Raw genomic sequence first — 25,981 nt, forward strand, 5'->3', positions numbered from 1 at the left:
TTCATTTGAGTGAGGGAAAGTAAGGTCGCTAGAAGCTGTGGAGTAGGAAGAAGATGGACGAGGTTGACTTTCTTGACGTTGATATATACTTTGGGAATATTTCAATGTAGATGGATTTGGTTGAGAGTAAATTTCCGTTCTTGGCCGGGTGTAATAGCCTGTATGACCTTGACTATGTTCAAAAGAAGTATTTGGAAATCCATAGCCAGTAAATTGAGGATTGCATTTATATTTATCTATTACCTGAATCAATTCAATTTGAGCTTTTGATTTTAATAGTTCTGGTATTTGTTTATATCCACTTAATAAAGATAACATAAACATTTTATCATAATCTTGAATACTATCTCCTTGTCTTGCTCTGCTCTAACACTGCTGTAAGCTTATCCACTTGTCGTGAAGTGCAGTCTTCGCTGTCAGTAATTTTCTTTGTTTTTTTGCGAGTATTTTCAGGAGTATCAGTCAACTCATTTGTTTGATTATCGTTTTCTTCCGGCGTCGTTTCTGATAAACTTGCACTGGTCTCATTAATTTCTAAGGTTGGCATTAAAAATTGTAATTGATCAAAGTAAATATAAGCTGATGTACGCTTAGCAGCTGAACCGCTTTTTGCGCCTTCTTAACTCTCTCGTAAAGGTGTCTCTTATATTTTTCCATTTCTTTTGAAGACTTAATCCTGCAAAAATTTTTTTTTTGTTTCAGATATTTAGCAAGTGGGTGTTCATTTGCAGAAATAAGTCATAACTTTCGAATAGGTCACACCACAGCGCGGGATTTTATGTATGATGTTTGTATTAAAATATGGCAGCTTATGAAACACATTGCGTTTCCTGAACCACATGAGTCAAAATGGTTAGAAGTGGCAGAAGGATTTAAACACAATGCACAATTTCCTAACTGCATTGGAGCCATTGACGGAAAACATATTGAATTAATAAAACCTGCGCATTCCGGTTCACTATATTTTAATTACAAAAACTATTTCTCACTTGTATTGCTTGCGATATGGAATGCAGATTATAAATTCATTTATATAGATGTAGGAGCCTATGGCAAATGCAGTGATTCAAACATTTTTAAAGAGTCAATATTCTACAGAAAACTTATGGATGGTCATCTGAATGTACCGCGTGGGACACCTATAGAAGAAAATGGTCCATCCATGCCATTTGTTCTTGTTGGCGATGAAGCATTCCCGCTAACAGAAAACATAATGAGACCATATCCTGGGAGAAATTTAGACAACAAAAAGAAAATTTTTAACTACAGGCTATCTCGTGCACGTCGTTATATAGAGTGTACTTTTGGGATATTGTCGAACAAATGGAGGATTTTTCATCGTCCCATCAATGTAGGAACAAACCTTGCAATTATTATAGTCCAAGCTCGATCAAACGATGGATACAGATTTGAAGATACGTTGCATATACAAAGTACCATGAATGATATACCTTCTGCACAAAATGTAAGAGCTAATAGAACATCATTTCAATAGAGGAATCAATTCGCAGATTACTTTATTAATGCGGGAAAGCTTCCGTGGCAAGACAGACTGGCTTTCACATCATAACTAAATAGTATTAGGCATTTTCATATAATAATAATAAAAACATAATTGAAAATATTTACCAAGTTCTCCGTTTTCTTTTTCTTCCAAATTTTCCCCACCAAATATATCAGTCAGCTCCAACCATAATTGCCTTTTTAAATTTTTATTCGAATAATCATCCGACGACTGTTTCCATAGAGCTTCTCTGTTTTGAATTTCGATAATGAATCGCTCAGTATCGAACATCCTGTATTCACAAAACACGTGTGGCCGCTGCGACCAGTGCGCGCACACTGATCTCAAATGGTGAAAAATGGTGAATCTCGTTGGTCGCGGCGGCTAACTGGTCGCGTGTTGAGTCGCGATGTTTCTGCTGGCCGCGCGGCCATCACGTGGTCGCTGGCCGCTGGTCGCCTAGTGCGCGCACTTGCATATGTCACCGAAGAAATAGTTGGCCGCAGCGACCTGGCCGCCTAATGCGCGGAGGCACTTAAGGGATGCCCCTTAGCAGTCAAGCAGAAGAATTAATGTGTTCCGGTTTGAAAGGCGAAGCTAGTGAAAATACTGTTTTTTTATATTCTCTTGCAACACCACAGAAGTCGACGGAGCGTTGCCGGCTCTTTAGAAAAGGGTATTCGCTTTTTTTGAACGTGCCCATGAGGTATCGTCCTGGGAACACCGCACAAAGAAGCTCATTCCGCAGCATCGCTGGATAATGGTTAATGAGATTTATCTAGCAAAGAAGCCTTCCACTGTTTATGAATGTTATTTACAACAAAATGGAAGCCAATGAAATGTCTTAAATGACAGAAATAGAGAAGTTTCTTGTAACCGACAGTGACTTACGAAGGAAACAAAAATCTTTTGCCACTTGCAAAAATATTCGAGCACTCAAAAAATTTCTGTACAACCAACTAGGTCCTAAATCACTCCATTAGCACCATATTGCAAGGTGATTTTCCTAAAATTGTGCAACATCGACAGATGTAGACATATAGAGCAAGACTTTATTTCCTGATCAGGACAGAATCTCTTTATTTGGTCGGGACCGACGTCGTAAGATGACCAGGAGTGTTATGCAGAGGTAAGGTTGAGAGTTAGTTTTCGTATAAAATAGCTCTATAAATGAACAATCCTACACCACAAAACTCCTAATTCGTCATGTACAGCCCGTGTTATTTGTTACAGGAAATGCTTCTGTTTATGGAAGTCACTGTTGCACACCGAGCGGACGAAGTAGATGCTTATTAAAGTAAAAGTCGGGATCCACCGTTTAGATTAGCCAGCACGTAGTCCCGATCTCAATCCCATTGAGCATCAATGGATCTTTCTCAAACGACGTGTTAGAGCAACATAGCTTCATATATACAACTTACATAGAAGCACTTCTGTCTGATGCAGCTTTAGCCTGTGCCTCAATATTCCGCTCCTCGATCACTAACATGGCCCTCTGTTTTTGTCTCCATGCCTCCTTGGTGCTCTTAGATATTTCCATTTCCTTTCGCAATTTCTCTTTCTGAATCCTTTTTTGTTCTAGCTCCCTGCAAGCAAAAAAAAGAGAATATTATTGCTGATAAACAAAACCTTTTTTTAAAGGCCCTCTTGGGCAAGGGGCAAATGGGTGTTCGGCTCACATAATAGCTTGAGAATACATCAGCCAGTGGAAATCTGCTTTACCAGAGGTCTTGGAAATGGGTTGTCGGCTTTAAATATGATATTATGGTATGAGCTAGAAGGTCCCCAAGTCGTGTGGGTTTGTTTATACTGCAGGCGGCAAGTGATCTTCCCCTAGATTCTAGAATACGGTTTTCGAGGAACTTTCTTCCACATACAATCAAAGTATGGAATAAACTTCCTTCTGCTGTATTTCCAGATCTCCTGGGCTCCTCTCGGTATGCGGGTACCACAAGGGTCTATTCTTGGACCCTTCCTCTTCCTAATTTATATAAATGATCTACCTAACCTTGTAGAAAAAAAACACAAGGTGGTATTATTTGCGGATGACACATCACTTATATTCAAAGTGAAACGAAGCCAAGTTTTATATGACGAAGTAAACAATGCTCTATCTGACATCGTGTACTGGTTTAGCGCCAATAACTTATTGTTAAATAGTCATAAAACCAAATATATTAAATTCACCGCGCCAAATGTCAAAAATGTAGATGCGAATATTTTATTAAATGGAGAGGTGGTAAAACCAGTGGAATCTGCTGTATTTCTTGGCATTACTCTTGATTCCAAATTGCAGTGGGGCCCCCATATTGAAGGATTGGCGAATAGGATTAGTTCTGCAGCATATGCGGTTTAGAAAATTAGACGGTAAACTGACATAGATACGACGAGATTAGTATACTTTAGTTATTTTCATAATATTATGTCCTATGGTATATTGTTATGGGGCAGTGCGGCCGATATTAACACCATCTTTGTGCTTTATTCGCGCGATTTATAACCTAGGTCCTAAAAAATAATTAAGAGAAAAATTTAAAGAAATAAACATTTTGATTGTTGCTTCTCAATACATTTTTGATAATGTTCTGTATGTTCATAAGCACATTGAGGAATTTTCTAGAAACTGTGACATTCATAATGTTAACATGAGGAACAAACATAAACTTGTTATGCCTAATACTCGGTTGGGTCGAGTTAGTAAGTCTGTTGTTGGGCCATGTATATGCTATACAATATGATCCATGAAAATGTACAAAACAAATGTGTTACGAAATTTAAAACAATTGTTAAAAAACGTTTTTTGTAGGAAAGATTATTATAGCATAAACGATTTTCTTAATGACACAACGGACTGGGAATAAAGTGAACACCCTCAGGCTCTTTAATTATGAATGTTTATTGTACGACAACACATTGTAATCCATATTTTATATTTAAAAAAAAGCCCGCTGAGTTTCTTGCGCCCATTCTTCTCAGGTCTGAGGCAGTCTCTTTTGAATGGGTGGTATTTTTTGACGTTCAATAAGTGATTTTAAATCCTATTTTGAATAAAAATATTAGAATTTGAATTTGAATAAGACACGGGCCAAGTATAGGCGACTCTGATTTTATAATATTGCGTAGAGATGTCGCTTCATTGTCTGTCTTCTACCACATTTATCACGGGGAGTGTTCCGAAGAGCTGTTTAATCTGATTCCTGCCGCCGAAATTCACCTTCGCACGACACGACACAAGTTAGGATATCATCCCCACCATCTGGATGTGTGGCGGTCCTCCACAGTACGGCTTTCAAGGAGCTTTTTTCCACATTACTACAAAGCTGTTGAGTGAGCTTCGTTGTGCGGTGTTTCCGGGACGATAAACATTGGTACCTTCAAAATAAGCGCGTACACCTTCCTTAAAGGCCGGCAACGCTCCTTTTATTCCTCTGGTTTTGCAAGAAATTGTGGGCGGCGGTGATCACTTAACACTAGGTGACCCGTACGCTCGTTTGTCCTCCTATTCCATTAAAAAAAATGTGACCATATATATATATATTACTTTGTCTTCTTAAAACTTAAAATAAAATGCCTGTGAGCCGCGCAAGTAACTTGCAAAACGCACTGATATTTAATGCCATACAAGTCAATGCTAGTGAAATTTCGCTCCCAAGATATGTTTGATGGATAAACTCGACTGTAGAATTAGCTCAAAAATTTGTCCTTCCAAAAGTTAATTTTCTTTTTATTGTCAAGTTCTGTTAACACTAAGAGTGTTATCTATATAATATAATTTTCTATGTTAATATTAGGCGACTATGACTAAGGGGAGGACTTTTGCGAGACACAAACTGCATGACTCTTCACTATCATCTGATGATGAGTGAGGTTTGTCACAAAAGAGGAATCTCATCACTGGCAAGTACATTGTATTAGTGTCAGGTTTTTGTGATATCAGGATGCATCTTAGCAATGGTGATGGGATCGCTTGAACTATAATATTGTTCCAAAAGAACTCCCTGATACATGCAATCGTGATTGCATAGAAATCCCAGATCTCATATTATAATTGAATTTAAAAAAAAATACCGATGATCCTCATCTGCTAGTGTTCTCTCTATTTCTTCCAGCATCTTTTTCTCGATAAGTGTTTCCTCATACTGGCATTGTTTCTGTTTTTCTCTATTGACCAATTGTTGTTGGAGTTCCAGCCGATACTTTCTGTCTTTTTCTATCTTCTCTGCTTCCTCCTTCTCTCTTGCTTCTTCATTATTACAAATAGAACTCAAAATAACTCTATTAGCTGATAACTCTTGGGTCTGGAAATTATGAAATAAAAAAAATGGATCAGTCTTATATACCAAATATTGTTATAAGGAAAGAAAATGTGCAATTTTTAAGATGTTTATTACTCATTGTCACAGTTATGAATATGGCCTTAAATTTTTGTTGACAATGACAGAATCATTCAGCAAAACAAGTAGTGCCTGATTTACAAGCATAAGACTTCAACCAGACATCACTTCCCCTGAACATATTTCAGGGCAGGGCAGGACCTTCATCATATCATCCTGCATCGCCCACTGGTGGACAAAGGCCTCCCCTAAAGAACTCCACGACAATCGGTTCTGAGAAGCGATCATCCGATGTATTCCGTTGATATTGACCAGAGCACAACCTCAGATATTCATGTAATTTGACCCACCTTTTATGTAATTATAATAGAATAGTTATAATTGAGTATTAATAAACATATCCTATTGACATGAAAACACTGATAAAACAAGTGACTTCAATAGCAGAAGAAAGTTACATGATTCATATGCATCTTCCAGAACAATTTGAATGAACACACTTCAAACTCAGTAGGGGTGTTCAAACAGTTTTTTAAGAAAAACCTGCCATATCACATACAATGCCACACATATTTATCTAGCAAACAGTAAGCCATTTACCAGATAACTAAATCCAGGACTATGCAAGAACTTAATATTGTATATTTATCCTAATTGATGATAGATTCATAAAATTGACATCAAGGACAACTTTTTACTTAAAAGATGAAGATGCAGTGTATATTTTTCAGGCAATAGATTATAAAAGAAACTTGTAGTAATAATGATGATTATTTTCTTTTCTATTAAGTTGTTAACAAAACAACACAGAGAAAAGTTTGTGAACTGAGGAGGTAGGTAGGCAGGAGTATATTATATTACTAATAAAGATAGATGGAATTTTTTATTTATCATATTGGATTGCCATCCATCTGGACGGCAATAAATGACGCCACAGTTAACTGATAATTATTATTTTAGTAATTTAATGTATTTTAGCTTCCCAAGTACTTAACAAAATTCATTCTTATTTTTATAGACAAATTGTCATACATTTTACCTTATCCTGTAGCCTTTTATATTCATTATGAAGAATCTGTTGCTTAAGATCTCGACAGACATATCCAGCCTGTAATTTCTTGCACAACTGCCTCAAGCTGGGATCACGCTCTCTGAGGTAATGTCTCCGCAACAATTCACAGTCTGCCTCTCTACGGACTTTGGCTACTTCAAGGGCAAGTTTTGTCTCTTTCTCAGCTCTTGCATTCACAATGGCTGCATGATCCGTTCTCTGTAATAAATCAAAAAGACTAACTAGTTCTGCCTTAAACTAGATGTCTTATTGTTAATACTCATATAATCTTAGAGAAAATTTCTCAACATCTACTAATCTCCCAACTCAATAAATATGACGATTGCTAAATCAAACCTGTTTTTGTTATATTGAGTATGTAAGTGTGTAAACCGTTCTGTAATTTCATGAGGATGAAGTCTAGAGATTGGCACATCCAAACATTTCATCCCCACTATCTGGATGTGTGGCGGTCCTCCACAGTGCGGTTTTCAAGGAGCTTTCTCCCTCGTACTACAAAGCTGGGATGAGCTTCCTTGTGTGGTGTTTCCGGGACAATATGACATGGGTACCTTCAAAAAAAGCACGTACACCTTCCTTAAAGGCCATATTCCATAAAAAAAAACTCATCAGCTTTAAAATTATAGCATATGCAATAGCTATGGATTTAATATTTTTAAGTTAAAGATAATAATATTTAATATTATGAAAGTTTATAAAGTAGTTTTATGGCTGTTAAAATTGATGTTGTTTTGCACTCTAAAACTAACAACCAAACATAATATCATATTACCCTCTATGGACATTAATAATTAACAAGCCCGGTATTACAGCAAAATTGGTACTTACTACATAGTAAACATTATGAGTTCCTGTGGTGTTGCAAGAAAGTATAAATTAATATTGTTTAATTAATACACAAATGTGATATTCAAAGCCAATATGATAAAGCATTTATAAGTACAATAGAGAGAATGTTGATTCTAATTTCTTAGAAACCATACCAAACTATTGATTTAAAAAATACCATACCTCTTGAAAATCTTTTTCCATTTCAGCCTCTTTTTTGATTAGGGCTAGGCAACGACCCATTCTCCCGTCTTCCATGCGGCTGTTCAACCATTGTATATCAAGAGCTCTCTGATATGTCTCCAATTCCTTTTTACGAGCTTCCACAATTGCATTTTTTTGCAGTTCTGTTTTCGGCTCCTAATTAAAATATTATGAAAGATAGTAGAATATTATGTTAGTAGTAATTTACCATCACATTTCATTGAAAAAAAATATTACCATTTCTGTAACTATTTTTTGTTTCAATTTCTTGATTTATGAGATATGAAATAATAAATACGTACAACCACAAAAAATACAAATAAGTTACAGTAAAAGGTAAATATAATAATATTCAACCGTCTCTTCGTCCACTTTTATTATACCTAATAATTGTATATATTGTTTATTTGAATCTAATTAAACAATAACTTTAAAAAAAAGGGTAAGAAGTAAGAGCTAAGATTTGAATTTTAAAATTTGAATTATTCTAATCTCCAAAGGGTTGACGGATAACAGCCAAAGATTATATTAACTCCAGTCTCCAATATGATTAGTTCATTGTCAGCTGTTCCTACTTCCAACAAAAAAAATGTACTAGTATATTTGTAACACGACCAGCATTTTTTGGGATCTTTTCATTAATCATTAACATTAATGCAATGATAATTATATCATTTAATTTATTATAATTATAATAATTATCGATATCTAACATGAACACATGACTTACCAGAGACAACTTTTTGAAAAGCTAAATGCAATTCTTTATCTGTATAACATCAACTGTCAAATGTGGTCGAGACTGTCATCGGCCAGCTGTAGTGGGAGGTTTTGTCATGTCAGTTTAATTTCATTGCTCTGGGATTTTGACGTGTGACGGATAATTGCAATCGATTCAAAAGATCAGGTGCAGACTGCAGTCTGATAGTGCATTATAAATAAAGACAATTGGTAATGAAATAGTGTAAACAATGGCAGAAAGTAAAGGTGCGTTAATCGCGAAATCAGTGCAAAAACATGCTGGCCGTGCAAAAGAAAAGGTATTTATAGTTTCAAGTTATATACGATTTGGATACCGCTTCGGGTTATCGTTATTACAAGTTGTGTGAAAGTCTCTGAGATTTGCATTTCATCGCTCTGGAGACTGAATGATAAGATCACATTTGTACGTACAGGTTGCATGTGTCGGCAATCGTAGGTCAAATTTCAGCTGTTGACTTTACGTCAGTAAGGTACTTATTTACGCATTGCTATCTAAAAGTCTTGTTTATCCACTCAGCTGACTTGGTTTTCCCATGGGCTGAACGTATCATCTGTATAGGATATAGCTGGACCAGGGTTCGTAGAATGCTATTTATAGCACATCATTTATTCTCAAATGATGGCCTGATTACACAGTCCATTACACAGTATTTATAAATTTCTTTTGTATTTTTTCTATTATGTGTAATGTTCCAAAATTTCTCCAAATAAAAAATTTACAAAAAAAAAATCCATGAAGGTTTATATTAACTTTGAAAATTTTTAGGTGAATGTTTTAAAATGTCTTTGCATACATATAAATTAGCTGAGGTTAAATTTAAAATTTCCTAGTAGTTATGCCATGTGTATTATTAGGATATTGACCCTACCTGGCAAGAAGCCCATTTGAACAGACTGACATCCAAATAGTCTTCATCTGAAACTTATTCATGTCAACTATCTAGGTATAGTGAGTAGGCACAATACTAAGTAAATATATACCTATTTAAATAAGTTAACACTATTGGTTATCATATTTAAAACTTCTATGTTATTACCAAAGTATGCTGCAAGTATAAAATATAATAAAATGAATTCTAAGAAATAAAATATTTAAATTTATGGTTTAAAACTCCTATACATAATAAACTTACAATAATTGGCATAAATATTACATAATAATTGTCTTTAAATCACTTTATTGAATTAGGTGTTACTTTGTGGAAATCCATACTTTGTGGAAATCCATAATTATACAAATGATTTAAGTTTTCTTTAGTGTTAATTCCGCCAATATTTGTTTTTAAAACAATTCGACATGTGTTTTGCCTCTACACGAGGCATCCACAGGATGTGTTGTCTCGCCAAAATCTGGCACGAGACTTAAAGAAAACTTAAATCACTTTACTCAATTTTAGGAAAATGGTGTGCATCCTCCGCTAATGAAATGAAATTAAATTGTAATAATGAAATTAATTGTGACACTCCTACATATATATGTAGACAGTATATTGTTGCAATTATTACTTTATGTTAAATATTTAGTAATGTTTTTCTATAAAAACTGACTGAAGCTTAAGTTTTATCTCTTCACAATGATAGTAATTCAAATAATTTACATACTTAAATGATGAAGCTGTAATATTAATTTAAAAGAGGGGCAATGTGTTTCTTGCAACATCTTAATACAAATTCAACCTTTCTTGGTAATGGTAAATAGTAAAATGTGTATTTTGACAATCATACTTAAGTGTATTTTTTACCTTTTTGAAGAAATCAGATATGATGATCGTTTTCTTGAGTAAATGATGTTCTTATACTTGATATAAGACAGCTAATCCTAAGTATTACTAATAATGTTGCACATTTCTGTATTAGACCTGAAGATGCTGATATTGTGTAAGAAAATATAAGATGTGCAAAATAAATAATTTTATAATTTAACCTCAAGCTTTTTATAGCAAACTAAAGAATTCCCGGCCCTAGACAGTGACACAAATATAACCTTCCTTGTATCTTTCTATCTCAATAGGTTCTGCAAAACTAAACGAAATGCTAACTGTGGGTTGTTATCACTCACACTGTACTCTTTGTTATTATATAATACTAGCTGACCCAGCAAACATTGTATTGCCGATATTAAAATCACTATACAAATGTAACTTGATCATAGATGGGTGAAAATTTGAAGTTGTATGTATTTTTAATGCTGACTCATAATCAAAAAAAAAATAAAAAAATTAGTCAAAAAAACTAAATAAAAATTTCGTGTGGACCACCCTTAACATTTAGGGGGATGAAAAATAGATGTTGTCCTATTCTCAGACGTACCCAATGTGCACTCAAAATTTCCTGAGAATCGGTCAAGACGTTTCGGAGGAGTTCAAAGTTTAACACCATGACACGAGAGTTTTATATATTAGATTAGAGTGGCAATACTTATAATTTTCTAGAGCAAAATTTCCACCAGACTCACATTCAGTAGTGTTCTCATCGTTGATCTGTTGCACCCCAGTATTGTTAGTTTGAATCATTTGACCACATGCAACACAGAACTGCTCAAATTGTGGGGGATCCAGAGGGCAACTTGATTATGCACTGCATTAAATTTAATTATCATTCCTACCATCTGTATGTGTGGCATTCCTTCACAGAACCGATGGATTGTAAGGAACTTTCTACTACATACTACGAAACTTCAGGATCAAATTCCTTGAAAGGTGTTTCCAGAACGATACAACATGGGTTTCTTTAATAAAGGCGCGTACTTAAACTCGTTCTCCTTCCGACAATACTCCTGTGATTCTTCTGGTGTAACAAGGGAACGCAGGCGGCGGTGATCACTTGTGACCAATCATAAGGTGACCTCTCATTGTTCTTGTCTTACATAAAAAATTCTTCCATAATGTGTTGTCCGTTAAAACCTAACGACAAAATATTACTGTTAGACATCTCAGTCTCACTCAATACTCATATAACAAAACATTCAATTTGATATTGACGGTTGGACGGCTGTCGGAAAATTTTTTTTTAATGAAAATATGGGACGAGGCGATCAAGACGTTCAGCTGATGGTGATTGATACGCCTTGTCCATTACAATGCAGTGCCGCTAAGGATTCTTGAAAAACCCAGAAATTCTGAGCGGCACTGCAATTGCGCTCATCACCTTGAGACATAAGATGTTAAGTCTCATTTGCCCAGTAATTTCACTAGCTACGGCGCCCTTCAGACCGAAACACAGTAATTTTTACGTTATGGTACCCATAATCTAGCCGGCATCTTGTACAAAGGAGCCATCCGCTTACTAATAAGGTTATCGTTGAATACCCTTCAGGTACACACCAAAATCAACCAATAGGCCGAGTTATTAAAGTAAATTATAATAGAAAGCAAAAACGCTACAAGCTGACTCAGCGGCACAATAGGTTTTCGATTGCCATTAACTACTTGATATAAACGGTATATACTTGTTTACCGTTACTGCTTAGTAAAAAACTTGTTTTTTCATTTTTCGGGTCATCCTTTCGAAAATAATATCCATTATGCTTGACTCTTCTTGGGATATATCCACCTACTATATCATTACTTAAGGTTTCAAAGAATTAATTTGTCTTTGAAGCTGGTGCTCGCGACAAATAAATCGATATATTTAATTTATATTTAAGTTGGGGACTAGCTATAATACTTTAAATTCTTGTGTTTTTTTTTATTTACTCATTTTTAAGTTTGAGTATTATTGTTGCATCACCTAACACTTAGATAATTTATGCGTCTAAATAAATAGTCTTGCTGTTAGACCAACGATAAAAACAGGCCAGACTTTATGCTTTACGGCCGTTTTCAATAACGTATCTCTAGTTACGGATACATTGCTGTCACCGTTTAATGACAAGATCTTATCTATCCATAGTTTTGTCCAATATAGTTATAGTCCATTTCTATCTGTCAATAGGTTATTGAAATGTAATTAAGCGTAAAGGATAGATTTGTCTTCGTCTAGTAAGTTAAACTAAGGATAGATAGGTTATTGAAAACGGCCGTTAGGGTGCGTGTCAAGCTACGTCTTACACTAGCGATTTGTATGACTTTGTGTTAGTGTGCGTGCATTGCTCAAAATATAGGTTAACTCTAGAATCAATTTTTTTCGACTTTTTCACAGCTGTCATAGTGTATCTACCTATATTGTAATTAAAATTGATTTGTGAAACGATTAAGCTGTTAATGTTGGTTTAATGGAGTGGCAATGAATTTCTTTCCACTTCTCGTTTAACAAGCAGACTCTTAGCCCTGTTAATTATATACGTTCCCTTAATCATTCTCCACTTCTTTTGACTTCTGTATTGTAGGAAAAATACAAACGACTATATACTAACTACGCAGTTAATGCCTCCGATGTTCTTTGCTCTGCGGATGTGATCGGTGGCTCAGTTATCAGTGTTACCCTTAAAAAAATTATACGTCTAGATAGAACCTCTTGCTGCTAGACAACCGATGAAAACAGGCCGAGTTTATTACTTAAGTGTGCATGCATTGTTCAAAATAGAGGTTAACTGCCAAACTAATTTTTTTGACGTTTTCACAGCTGACACAGTCTAGCTAGACTTATAAATGATCTTAGATGTTACCATTACTGTATCAGTTGTTAGCCTGCTCAAAAATGGCATGTTAGTAAAATATCGAAATATGGCTGTTTAATTAAAAATATTTGAATGTAAAAAGCCCCTTAATATTGACGAATATGGATTTAGGACCCACGCAATTGACGGCGTCGGTTCGTATGATGGTCACTATTCGTTTGAAAGTATTATTATCATACTGTAGGCGTTCATAAAACATTGAGCCACCAGTGTTGGAAATAAATCTATTTGACAAACGCATAACTTTTTTACATCGCCAAGAATGAATGTTGGGTTTATTTTAATTGGGATTTTAAATAAGTGGCACTTAAATTAGTTCAGTGGCCTACTAAGATTTTTTGATGAAAAAACCGCCGCCCACATTCTCTTGCAACACCAGAGGATTTACAGGAACGTTCCCGGCCTTTAAGGGAGGTGTACGCGCTTTTTTTTAAAGGTACCCATGTCGTATTGTCCCAGGAACACCGCACGAGGAAGCTCATTCCATTGTTTCGTCGTACGTAGAAGAAAGTTCCTTGAAAACCGCACTGTGGAGGAACGCCACACATCCAGATGGTGATATCCTGATAAGATTCATAATACGTTGATATTTGACATTTTACTATAATCATTGCAATAATAATATTAACTCCATAGGTTAGGTACATGTTTCCCTTAATATTAGGAAGTAAAACTACCAGGGCGCTATAAATACGACAGAGATTAAATAAAAACAAGAAGAAAGCTACGATATCTCCAATAGTTCGGAATTTCTCGGTACCTTTGGTGGTGTGAGCAACTGCCGGCCGCATCTATGGAGTCCGGCGTCCGTCAACCGGTTTGTGATATCATCTCGTTTATCGGGAGGTAGTTTACACTTGTCCTGCCATGTCCACGCTTGTATGTTTTGAATTTACACATTAATATGAGTAATATACACACTTTTACACAAATAATCTTGCCCCAAACTAGGCAAAGCCTGTGCTATTTGTTGCAAGACAACGATATCTTAATATATATATTTCTTGTGTGCGTGTGTATGTCACTGAACTCCTCCTAGACGGCTGGACCGATTTTGATGAAACTTTCTGTGTGTCTTCAGGTGGATTCGAGGATGATTTAGATTCGCAATTGAACTACCTCCTAAACGGCTGGACCGATTTTGATGATATTTTTGTGTGTTCCAGTGAATTTGAGATTGTTGTGTGTGTTCAGGTGGATTCGAGAATGGTTTAGATTCACAATTAAACTACCTCCAAAACGACTGGAACGATTTTGATGATTTTTTTGTTTGTTTCAATGAATTTGAGATTGGTTTAGATTCTCAATTCCGTCCATATTACATAATTCTCCTGCTCATGTGTATGTTAGTGAACTCCTCCTAACGGCTGGACCGATTTTTCAAATTTAAGACGTGTGTACAGGATAACGTCTGTCGGGTCCACTAGTCTATATATATAAAAATTAATTACTGTTCGTTAGTTTCGCTAAAACTCGAGAACAGCTTGACCTTTTTGGCTAATTTTGGTTTTGAATTATTTGTGGAAGTCCAGGGAATGTTTCAAAGGTTTGAATCAACATGAAAATCCCCGTTTTTATGTAAGAACAACAATTTTGATTAACCTCCGACGTGTCCCCCGTCGTTTTTTTAAATCTTTCTAACTTTCTGAGGGGGTCAAAAATAAACTTCCTTAAAACACGGGTAACACTTAGAAAATGATTCCTTTTGTTTGTTTTAAATTTATTTTATACAAAAGTTAAGGTCTTTTATTTATCGATTGAGGCAGTACGAAGTCTTCCGGGTCAGCTAGTATTTGATATAATATACTTACTTAAACATACATAAATACATATAAACATCCATGACTCGGAAAAAAACATTCATATTTATCACATAAATGTTTGCACCTGCCGGGATTCGAACCCGGAACCTCTAGCTCAGTAGGCAATAACCACTGGGCTATATATTTCGATAATATATTACTAGTTTCATATAAACAGAAAAATGGTTCGTTTAGATGCGGCCTGCGACACGATCTTTCTAAATAAGTATTGGTAGAATTTTATTCAAATTTGACGTTACAGCTTCAGAAATTATAAAATTTTCTTTTTTCATTGAGAAACTAAAACACAATAATGTGAGGTATTTATTGATAGCTTGAAATTGCAAAAAACACCTACATTGCGATGTCGTTCGTTTGCGATGATTGTCAAAAAGTTGCAATGCCAAGTTCTTATATTATATGTATATGCCAACAACGACGAAGGGGGAGGATTTTGCCCAGCAGTGATTAATATATAAAATATAGTGCTGTTCTCAAGGAACTTTCTTCCACGTACTACGAAGCTGTGGAATGAGCTTCCTTGTGCGGTGTCTCCGGGACGATACGACATGGGTACCTTCAAAAAAAGCGCGTACACCTTCCTTAAAGGCCGGCAACGCTCTTGTGATTCCTTTGGTGTTGCAAGAGAACGTGGTGGCGGTGATCCCTTAACACCAGGTGACCTATGCTCGTTGGTCCTCCTTTTCCATAAAAAAATATATAATAAATAACTGAATTAGCTTAGTACCTTTTTCTATTTAGTAATAGGCTTTAATAAACAAATTTTATGATTCAAAACTTTTTAACTGGGGTATTCTAGCTTTTTTTATGAAAATAAGGGAAAAGAAGAGCAGGACGTACAGCTGATGGTAGTTGATACGCCCTGCCCATTACAATGCAGTACCGCTCAGGATTCTTGAAAAACGCCAAAAATTCTGAGCGACACTACAACTGCGCTCGTCACCTTGAGACATAAGATGTTAAGTCTCATTTGCCCAGTAATTTTAGACCGAAACACAGTAATGCTTAATTACACATTACTGCATCACGGCAGAAATAAGCGTCGTTGTGGTACCCATAATCTAGCCGGCATCCTGTGCAAAGGAACCTCCCACAGGTAAAGGTAATACGTTGGTCACATGTCGGTAGAGCTAAATACTTATTCTTACTATCGTATAGATGACCCGACAGCCCGATAATGTATGACCAATTTTGATTTCTCAACGTGTGTGTTAATTAGAAATAGAACACATATTTATTTACCATAGGGATTGACAATAACATAATGCAACAACACTTGGTAAACGTGATGAAGTATATACGATACGATATATAATACATCAGTTTGTAATATTTTATATGCGTTCACTGGCTTTGATTGGTTTAATATTCAAAATACTAAGCAGCTATAAACGTCAAGCATGGCTGACTGTTTATGACTTGTAAATTAAAATCGGTTACAGTAACAATAGGTACGCTTACCTTGTATGCATTATACAAATAAAATTTTATGAACGGTGCGGTACTCGGAACCACGAGCTCTCGCGTTCCGTGCGAGTGCTCTCCCAACTGAGCTAACCGTTCGAGTGACGTTTCGTCAAAAAATCTTGTATGCTAACCAATTTTGTTTACAAATTTTGTTTGTGTATTATGTCTGCTTTGTCTATACGTTAGGATATTGTTAGTCTATGGGTAGATATTTTTTTAATTTATTTAATGGCTCGAGATGCAAGTCCATAGGCCGGGTAGAGTAGTTCTAGTGTTGTTAACTCTATAATCTGTTCAAGCTCACGTACGATTATCGATACGACAATATCGATTGAACAGTTGTACTAACTGTTATTGTGTCTTCATGGGAACGCCTTTGATGGGTGCGAACTACGAACTTCGTCCATCGTGTCGCTATATTGTTTTCTTTACGAATACTTTATCATCAATCCCGTTGGTTCACGGTAGGTGTACGGTTATATCCGTTGCAGCTCTTGGTAGTGAAAGTAAATGCATATTTTCCCATAATGTAATAACAACAGTAAAGGTTAGATTCAAGTGTTTGTTTTTTTTTTAATGACAGTAAGATAGGACGACTAGCAGGACGTTCAGCTGCTGGTAATTGATACGCCCTGACCATTATAATTCTGAGCGGCACTACAGTTGCGCTCGTCACCTTGAGACATAAGATATTAAGTCTCATTTGCCCAATAATTTTTTTTTTCAGTCCGAAAATAAAAATGGTTATACATTACTGTTTCACGGCAGAAATAGGCGCCGTTGTGGTACCCATAATCTAGCCGGCATCCTGTGCAAAAGAGCCTCCCACTCACATTTGTTCCTTCTTATTAAAGAAAGCAAGATAAAGAAGGAATAATTCTCATTATCTTTTTATGTAAGTTATCTTCCGAACCTGGCGATAGTTAATAGAACACTCCCAATAATATAATGATATCTCAAAATCAAAGAAAATAAAACGACATAAATGGAAGTCAAAATGTAGAAGCCGCGCTTCACGGCGTTTACATTTTTTTTTAATTTAACACTTCAAAACTATTACAATTATTTTCCATTACAAAGTTTATCTCTCAGAAAAATTAACTGTGATGAATGAGTTTCAACGATAGTTTTACGAATTTTCGCGTCCTGACGCGAGTTTTACAATTGTATGCCCATCCAAAAAAAGAGTTCAACGCCGCTAAAGTAGTTTTCAGTGCAAAAATCCAGTTTCGACCAAGTTGCAGGCAAATAACTCATACTTAATATAGAAAATAGAAGAGAGAGAAATTGTAAATGGTCATAACAAAATAAATAAAAAGTCAATTTGAAAGTTGTAGAAGCAAATGTAGATACACATTCGACGTTGTGGTCATTTTTCGTTTGTTCAAAATGACTTTCTTCGTCCTCATTGGCGGGTTGATAACGAGACAATAACATCAATGTTCTAAACAAACAGAATACTAAACGGGCTTCTGTAGTTACTTTCTTTTAACATGTCTCTCAAAAACTAATTTTGTAGTGGCCTCTGTGTAAAGTTTTTCAAATCAAATCAAAATCGCGTAGGTCACGGAAATGACAACGAAATGAAAAAATATTTTTTCATATTGAATCTACCGCTACTTCGTAAAGGGTTGAGCTAATCAGAAGAATTAGCAAGAAAGTCATTGCCCCTCTTTTATATAATGATTTACATTTTTTTCGATTTACAAATCATTTCATTTACAATATAATATACTATGTAAAGTGATGTAACAAACATACTCAAACGTCAAATAGTCAATGCCTTACAAGAGTAAGCCAAAAAAAGACCAATTTTATTACGGATCCCTAATTTTGAAAAAAAAACATAGCCTATAGCCTTCCTCGATAAATGGACTACCCAAAGCCTTCCTTGATAAATGGACTACCCAACACTGAAAGAATCATTCAAATCGGACCAGTAGTACCAGAGATTAGCGCGTTCAAACAAACAAACAAACACTGCAGCTTTATAATATTAGTATAGATGCGGGACTGGAACCCGCGACCTCTCTCCCAAGTGAGAGCGCTCTTCCAATTGAGCCAAGTGTTCAGCCACTCAGGTTGTGGCAACATTAATTTTATTAATCCCAGACACCACCAACCTGAGAGTTGAAAAAAACGTACTAAGATGACGAACTGTATGTCGGTCGAACGCATGGCTCAATTGGAACAGCGATTGGACGGAAGCCGAGAGGTCTCGGGTTCGAGTCGCGCATCGTTAATAAATTTTGGTTACAAATTTTATGTAACTTAACGTTTTTCAAGATCTTGGCCTTCAGTTATATCTCAATATTTTTCTAACTACGTTACTACCAGGTTCAGGCATTTTATCTTATCGAAAATTGGATTTAACCTTCATGAAAATTTCACTATCTTGAGAGATTTGATGAATCAAGGGCTCCTCTGATAGTATATTGTGAAACTTTGTCAATAATCTTACTATCTGTTATATGTACGTCTTAGATCATTTATACGTGTCGATAGACAATGACAGCTGTGAAAAGTCAAAAAAAAATTAGTTCAGAACTAACCTCGATTTTGAACTATTCACGCATCAACGCACTACAAGTTTAATAATATTGACACACTTTTTACACAAATTATCTTGCCCCAAGTTAAGCATATATAGCCTGTGTTATGGGTTACAAGACAATGATACATTTAATACAATATACTTACTTAAACATACATAAATTTATATTAACATACATAAATATATTTAAACATCCATGACTCGGAAACAAACATCCATATTCATCATATAAATGCTTGCACCTACCGAGATTCGAACCCGGGACCTCTAGCTTAGTAGGTAGGATCGATAACCACTCGGCTATACAGGTCGTCAAACAAGTGTATCTAATATTGTTAAGGCTTTCGACCTGTGACATCGTTTTTAGTCTGTGACATTGTGATGTAACACAACTTAATTTACTATCCAATGGCATACATAAATAAATATTCTTATCATCACCCGACCAATCCTCCGACCAATTTTTTCAAGTTACCTTTGCTGATAATAATATTAATATTTTGTTCGTCAATCTTACTATCGTATTGAGAAAAAATGATATTTTTTTTATGACAATAACGGACGAGACGAGCAGGACGTTCAGCTGATGGTAATTCCTCTAGCTACGGACACCTCAGACCGAAACACAGTAATGCTTACACATTACTGCTGTAGGGTACAAAAAGGCGCAGATGTGGTACCCATAATCTAGCCGGCATCCTGTGCAAAGGAGCCCTGGTAAATTATGGTCCACTGGTCATTTAACTATTTTATATAAGGTGGGAAAAAGCGCTAGTGGCGCACCGAAAGTAAAATACAGCCGCAAAAGGACATTTGGGATAAGGATTCCAAATTGTTCCGATAATTCGGTAGACTACACGATGAAAACACAGTGGCTGTGTGACGTAAGGAGACTATCTAAACGCGCGGTTGTAGAATCTCAGACATCAACGCGATGCGGGTGAAATTTTGCATATTGACATGGTGTGCTGTGGTGAAATACGGTTGAAAATTAAAAACTACATACTTTGAATTAAATTATTTTATAACAATAACACGCTGGTATCATGATTTATAATTAATTTCGTGATTTCTGTGAAATTTTCAACTGAATTGGCTGAATAGATATAGGCAGTATCAAGTTGAATTGGTTTTAAAATTATTTTTGATTTATTGTAGTGTAGCATTAGTGTGATTTGTATTTTCGAGTTTCCTATTATGTGTGGATAGCTAGTGTCTGAATAGATAGAGTACCCTTCACCAGTGGGGCGTTCTTTTGCACAGGATGTTCTAGGGCGCCTATTTCTGCCGCCGTAGCTAATGAAATTACTGGACAAACGAGACTTAACATCTTATGTATAAGGGGACAAGCGCAATTGTAGTGCCGTTCAGAATTTTTGGGCTTTTTCAAGAATCCTGAGCGGCATGGCACTGCGTTGTAATGGGCAGGGCGAATCAATTACTGCTCGTCTCTTATTGTCATAAAAAAAACTTAAAGAATCTATCAACTCTCGTATACCCATAAAAGTATCGTTGAAATATACATATTGTGTTGTGGTTATCGTGTAGGTCGCGTCCTTGTAAATCTCACCCACTAATCGAGTTGTTACCCCACGCGTGGCCCACGCGATTATTCAGCTAGCTAGCACTTTCATTAACCTTATTGCTTAACTCATTTTACGCGACCAACAGTTTGAATTAGTTTGAGTTGTAATGCTAATTCTTTAAGGCGAAGGGTAAACAGAAAACATGCAAACAAGGTGTATTTATACAAGTTTTGTGATGAAAATAGAGGATTTGGAGCTATGAACACTACTTTATCCTGTTACATGTCCTTAAATCTTACTTGTAGGTTGCTAATGCTTATTGTTTGTTAAAGTTAGCACTCCAGAGCTATTATGAACTACCAGTTTTCTTTGCAGTTAAACAAGTTTTTTCTCGGCATCATGCATTTGTTTAGTATACTACTATCATAAAAGTTGTTCTTATAGATTTTACTTTTTTATGTAGGTACATTTATTCAGATTAATAATCAATAATGAGGATTGTAAGCAATTAAGCAGTTTGCGCCTGTTAAAAGGTTACATTTTCGACCCAAGAATTTTGAAAATATTGGCTTTGTTACATAGGAGCCGTGAACTCATATCGCTCAAGGTCGCCGGCATTTAGTGTCGCCTTAAGTGCACGTAACTGTAAATATAAGTAGTTTAAATTATAACCTTATGAGTAGAAAACAATTTTGTTAACAATTTTTGTAGAAGTATTGAAGGGTCGTACTTAAATAATTCTTTGTAGTTATTCGGTACATAATGTTCGCTTATGTTTTTCTGACCAATGACGGCATTTTTATTAATGTTGATCACAATTTCTTTTAAGGCCTTGTTCACACCAACGATTAACGATAAACTACCGGTACTCTTTCTCTAACGCTCCATAGCTTGTTTCGCTGATTCATTATGTGTGGCACCGACCTTATCCTAATACTTATTAACCAGCCCAAAACGTATAACATATATATCAACGAAGAATTTCGTCACAATTCGCCCACTTCCCACGGCATTTGCCAATTGGTCCACTTTGGTATATCAATAGCTTACAACAGTTCGGTTCCGGACTATCTTATATCTTTAAACGGGAAATTCTTGTATATATATAATCTGAATCTCGGAAACGGCTCCAACGATTTTCATAAAATTTAGTATACAGGGGATTTCGTGGGCGATAAATCGATCAAGCTAGGTTTCAATTTAAAAAAAATGTAGTCTTATCCGTGTTTTAATCAGAAACAGCTACAATAACATTAGAATACGAAGATAAATTTCACCACTATATACAAGACTATAATAGCTGAGATGGGACATTGGGTGATCCGGAAAGCAGAAGACCCCGGTTCGAATTCAGAAGTCCCATTAGTTTTTTTTTTGTCCAACTTTTGTTCATTCTTAAAAATCCGAACAAGGCTCGGCCGTCCAGATATTTATTAAATAAAAATGTTTCAATTCTTCACGAACGCTCAACTTGTAGCGTGACACACTTATGGTTGGGAATTGCTAATGGCAAATTGCAAATATCTGCACGGAATGCGGCTTGCCGTTGCCACGGAGAGATCAGTGGGCTACTTGACTTTGTTGCACCACTGTAATGGTCTTTTTTCAAGCGATAGTGATCCTTGATTGTATGTCATTACCTCGGCAAAAGATATGTGATGAGTTGACCTAATTTTTATGTAACTTCTAGAAAGAAACCTCTAGTAAACAATTTCTCTAAATATTCAACATTCTTAATCGCTAATGTAGTAAAATAAAATTAGTTTTATATGTTAACGAACAGATTCCCGCGACTTCGTCCGCGAAGATAAAGGGTTTTTAATAATAATAAGCAAGTTTGGAATTGAGGATTATCTCATGTCCTATTCCAGTTTCGGTTCCCGCTTTCGCTCCCTTTCCCAACATATTATATGAATCTTATTTCGAGGAAGATTGCTATGGCAAACTAAACCTTCTACATATTGTTATAGTTATAGCTGATCGACCTGATTTTAAGGTTTCCACAAATCCCCCGAACCATGGATTTTTCCGGGATAAAATTTGTCTATGTCTGTGTCCTTTCCAAAGCTCTAGTCTATCACTGTACCAAATTTCATCAAACTCAGTTCAGTAGCTCCGGCGTGTAAGCGTTACATACAAACTTACATTCAAGTTTATAATATTAGTAGGGATTTTTGGCAATTTAAATGTTTCTTCATATTTTGCTAATCATATTATAAATTATATATGATAAATAATCTATATTCTAGGTACCTACTAGGTTAGGTTGCTTTGGAGAAAGCATTATTGTATTATTTGATTGTTTAACATTCTGCAGTAGGTTTCTCAATTTAGTTCTTGTTTTGCGGTTTCCGCCGAGTTGCATTCACTGTCCTAAATTCCTCGTAAACATTTCGCCCTCGAGGAAATCTCTCGTCACATATAACTTTATGTCTGTAAAACAGCCTTAAACAAGTATGTATCTCAACTTTGTCTACTTGTGCAATATATAGTAATATTGTAAAGAAAATAGATGTTCATGTATTTTTGTTTGTAAAGGATAAACTCAAAACTATTACTACTAATAAAACTCAAATAGGAAGCCATATTGGCATCGAAGATTGACTTTAAGTATTAAAAAAATAAAAATCCCTACGAAAAGTGCAAAAATCAAATCCAGAGTATCAAAAATTGTAAGTCATTTTCATGTGTTCATGGACTGCCTGCGTTAAGAAAATTTAATTGATGATACATAAAGTAATGTACTCCTGCTACAACTTATAGTTTCGTAACTTCTTACTGAAGAAATTCTACCCGATGTCAAGTCGAAGCAAATTTTGCTTAGTGCTTTTCACATACAATCCTCTGCTTAATCTCTCAGTTACGCTATGTGATGATAGAGTATGCGAAATCAACCTGAATTGAGCATAAAAACACGGACTAGTAAAACAATAAAGACTCCGTGTCACCTTACATAACAGTGTAGCACCAAAGCAAGCCGATTAACGTGTAAATATATAGGCCCACGCACACACTTACACTACCATAGGCCGACAGGCGGCCATTATGAGAATTGTCATCGTCTGTGACAGATCAGTTTGCGTCTCAATAAAATATTTTAAAATGCCGTCGTGCGTTGTGAAAAAGTGTAAAAACGATACTATATAAGTATTTGTGGCCATATATGATTATTTATGGGAGAAAAAATTGTGTAACTAGTATCCCCGTAACCGCACACACATAAGCATAACGGTGCTTCACTTGCTAATATCACGGCGCGGAGTCCTTCTTTTTTTACTCGTCCGTGCATAAAAAGATACTTAATAGATCTACAAAAATATTACTAACCTACGTTGTATTTACAATAATAATCATTTCGTATTTACGACTTTACGGTTTATTTGTTTTGTTTCGTTTCACTAATACACTTCATCAATAAACCATGAATAGGCTCATTTCTACACGTTCTTGCAATTTAACATTCACCAATTACCTATATTGTTTACATCTATATTTTGTATTTATTCATTTTCAATTAATGTTGATTGTGGTGCAATTCAATTTCTTTTTGTTTCTTTGAATTAAATTCTAGAGAATTTCCAAAGAAATGAATATTGAGTACAAACGTAACTTTGCATAGATGCCAAGTTACGTTTGTACTCAATATCCTTTTCTCTGAAATCATACGTAGACTTACTTTGTTTAGACTATTAACATACAAACTTAAAGGACTGCTTAGATCTTTGGTCCGGATTATTTTCACAAACGGCTTTGTAAAATAATATAACAGACCGCTGCAGTTTCTGAAGGATCCATAATTACCCACCTCGTATAAAGTATTTCAATTTGAAAGACAGTTTATCAGTGGGAGGCTCCTTTGCACAGGATGCTAGGATAGATTATGGGTACCACAACGGCGCCTTTTTCTGCCGTGAAGCAGTTATGTGTAAGCATTACTTCGTCTCGGTCTTCAGACTTTGTTTCCCTTCAGGGCGCCGTGGCTAGTGAAATTACTGGGATAATGAGACTGAACATCTTATGTCTCAAGGTGACGAGCGCAGTTGTAGTGCCGCTCAGAATTTTTGCGGTTATTCAAGAATCCTGAGCGGCACCACATTGTATAGGGCAGAGCGTATCAATTACCATCAGCTGAACGTCCTGCTCGTCGCATCACTTATTTGATATAAAGAAGCACAAATATCGTCATGGGACCCGTAGTCATCTAGGGATCTCAGTAGGTACTATATTTTAAAAATAAATGACATCTACCATGTCATACTCTGCCACCCTGACCCATTCTGAGCTGATGTATCAATAGCGGCATATCATAATTGATTCACTTCGCCCATAATATTATTATGCAATGAGAGGAAAATACAATATTTGATATAACTCAAACGACTTTCGTCACTTATAAACGTATTTTGGGTCTCGTTGGCCAATTTGCCAGATGTATGTGAATAATCGCTATTATTATACCCGATCAATTAATGGAATAAAGGCTTTTCCATATCAGCGGATATCATATTTGGATCCACTCCAAAAACAGCAGTATTAGTCAGAGTATTAAGGTAAATGGCCGAACCCACGCATTCGGATATGATACCAATATATTCTTGAAGTACTTTAGGTGGATGTGAAATCTTTAAAGGTGGTATTTCCTGCGTTTTCTTACCTGTTTCAATATAGTCGTCTGTTTAAATGTAGAAATTATGATTATGTGTTATGTATCTTCTCGAGGACGTGAAGATATTATGTAATTGGCATCATACTGTGTAGCATTACCATCTTTTCAAGTAAATCTTTGCAACACATTTGCTTCTGCAGTGTTGGCAGCTCGTTATTATTTGGTAGCTTTAAAAAGGCACATTCCATTTCTCCGGCATCAGCAATTGTACATAGGCTCAGGTCATCATTTACCATTCCATTTCCATTTCGTACAATAAGTTATAATAAGCAATTTGTTTATCTTGAAATCTGCACATGTTAAGAATAACATTAAAATTAAGCCAAATTCATTTATTTCAAAGAAATGATACTTATGAAAACTTTTTACTGCCAAGAAGAGGCAAAGCTGTGCTTTACAGAAATACTCAAACAGTTAATACACTAGGTACAGTAGATGCATCAAACGCCCTTAAAACTGTATATACAAGTATAAATATTAAAGTGTAAGAAAGCTAAGTATTCAATCTATCTTCACTTGAATGCAAAGAATCTGCAACGAGAAATCGATTACGTTTTTATAGTGTTGTTGTTGTGGTTTTAAATGCAAAACAACATCTAGAACAGGTTTATTTTATTCGATTA

The 25,981-nt window shown here is 35.6% G+C and overlaps 2 protein-coding genes across 4 annotated transcripts in view; one reads left to right on the plus strand and one right to left on the minus strand.

Annotated features, from left to right (window-relative positions):
• Positions 1–546: 546 nt before the first annotated feature.
• Positions 547–8,384, minus strand: LOC126975711 (meiosis-specific nuclear structural protein 1-like). The gene is made up of 6 exons (XM_050823712.1): positions 8,180–8,384; positions 7,922–8,098; positions 6,878–7,108; positions 5,573–5,802; positions 2,926–3,090; positions 547–676 (listed from the first exon to the last, which is right to left on the minus strand). The coding sequence occupies exons 1-6, from the start codon at positions 8,180–8,182 to the stop codon at positions 547–549; spliced, it is 936 nt and encodes a 311-aa protein (XP_050679669.1). The 5' UTR covers positions 8,183–8,384.
• A 393-nt stretch (positions 8,385–8,777) lies between these two features.
• Positions 8,778–25,981, plus strand: part of LOC126975725 (myc box-dependent-interacting protein 1) — a 72,044-nt gene continuing 54,840 nt past the window's right edge. For 2 of the 3 annotated variants that reach the window (XM_050823728.1, XM_050823729.1), the window contains exon 1: positions 8,779–8,982. In XM_050823728.1, coding sequence (XP_050679685.1) covers positions 8,914–8,982 — 69 coding nt within the window. In that variant the 5' untranslated portion in view covers positions 8,779–8,913. Of the gene's footprint in view, positions 8,983–25,981 lie in introns of all 3 variants that reach the window. The other variant, XM_050823727.1, reaches the window with a different exon arrangement.

This window comes from Leptidea sinapis, chromosome 37 (genome assembly GCF_905404315.1).
Source record: "Leptidea sinapis chromosome 37, ilLepSina1.1, whole genome shotgun sequence".
In the NCBI taxonomy this organism is placed as follows: Eukaryota; Metazoa; Arthropoda; class Insecta; order Lepidoptera; family Pieridae; genus Leptidea; species Leptidea sinapis.

Coding starts and splice junctions, on each gene's coding strand:
- LOC126975711 (XM_050823712.1), bottom strand. Junction 7,109..7,921: donor TGGAAAAAGATTTTCAAGAG/GTATGGTATTTT, acceptor GATTTATTACAG/AGAACGGATCATGCAGCCAT. Junction 677..2,925: donor TCAGACAGAAGTGCTTCTAT/GTAAGTTGTATA, acceptor AAATTTTTGCAG/GATTAAGTCTTCAAAAGAAA.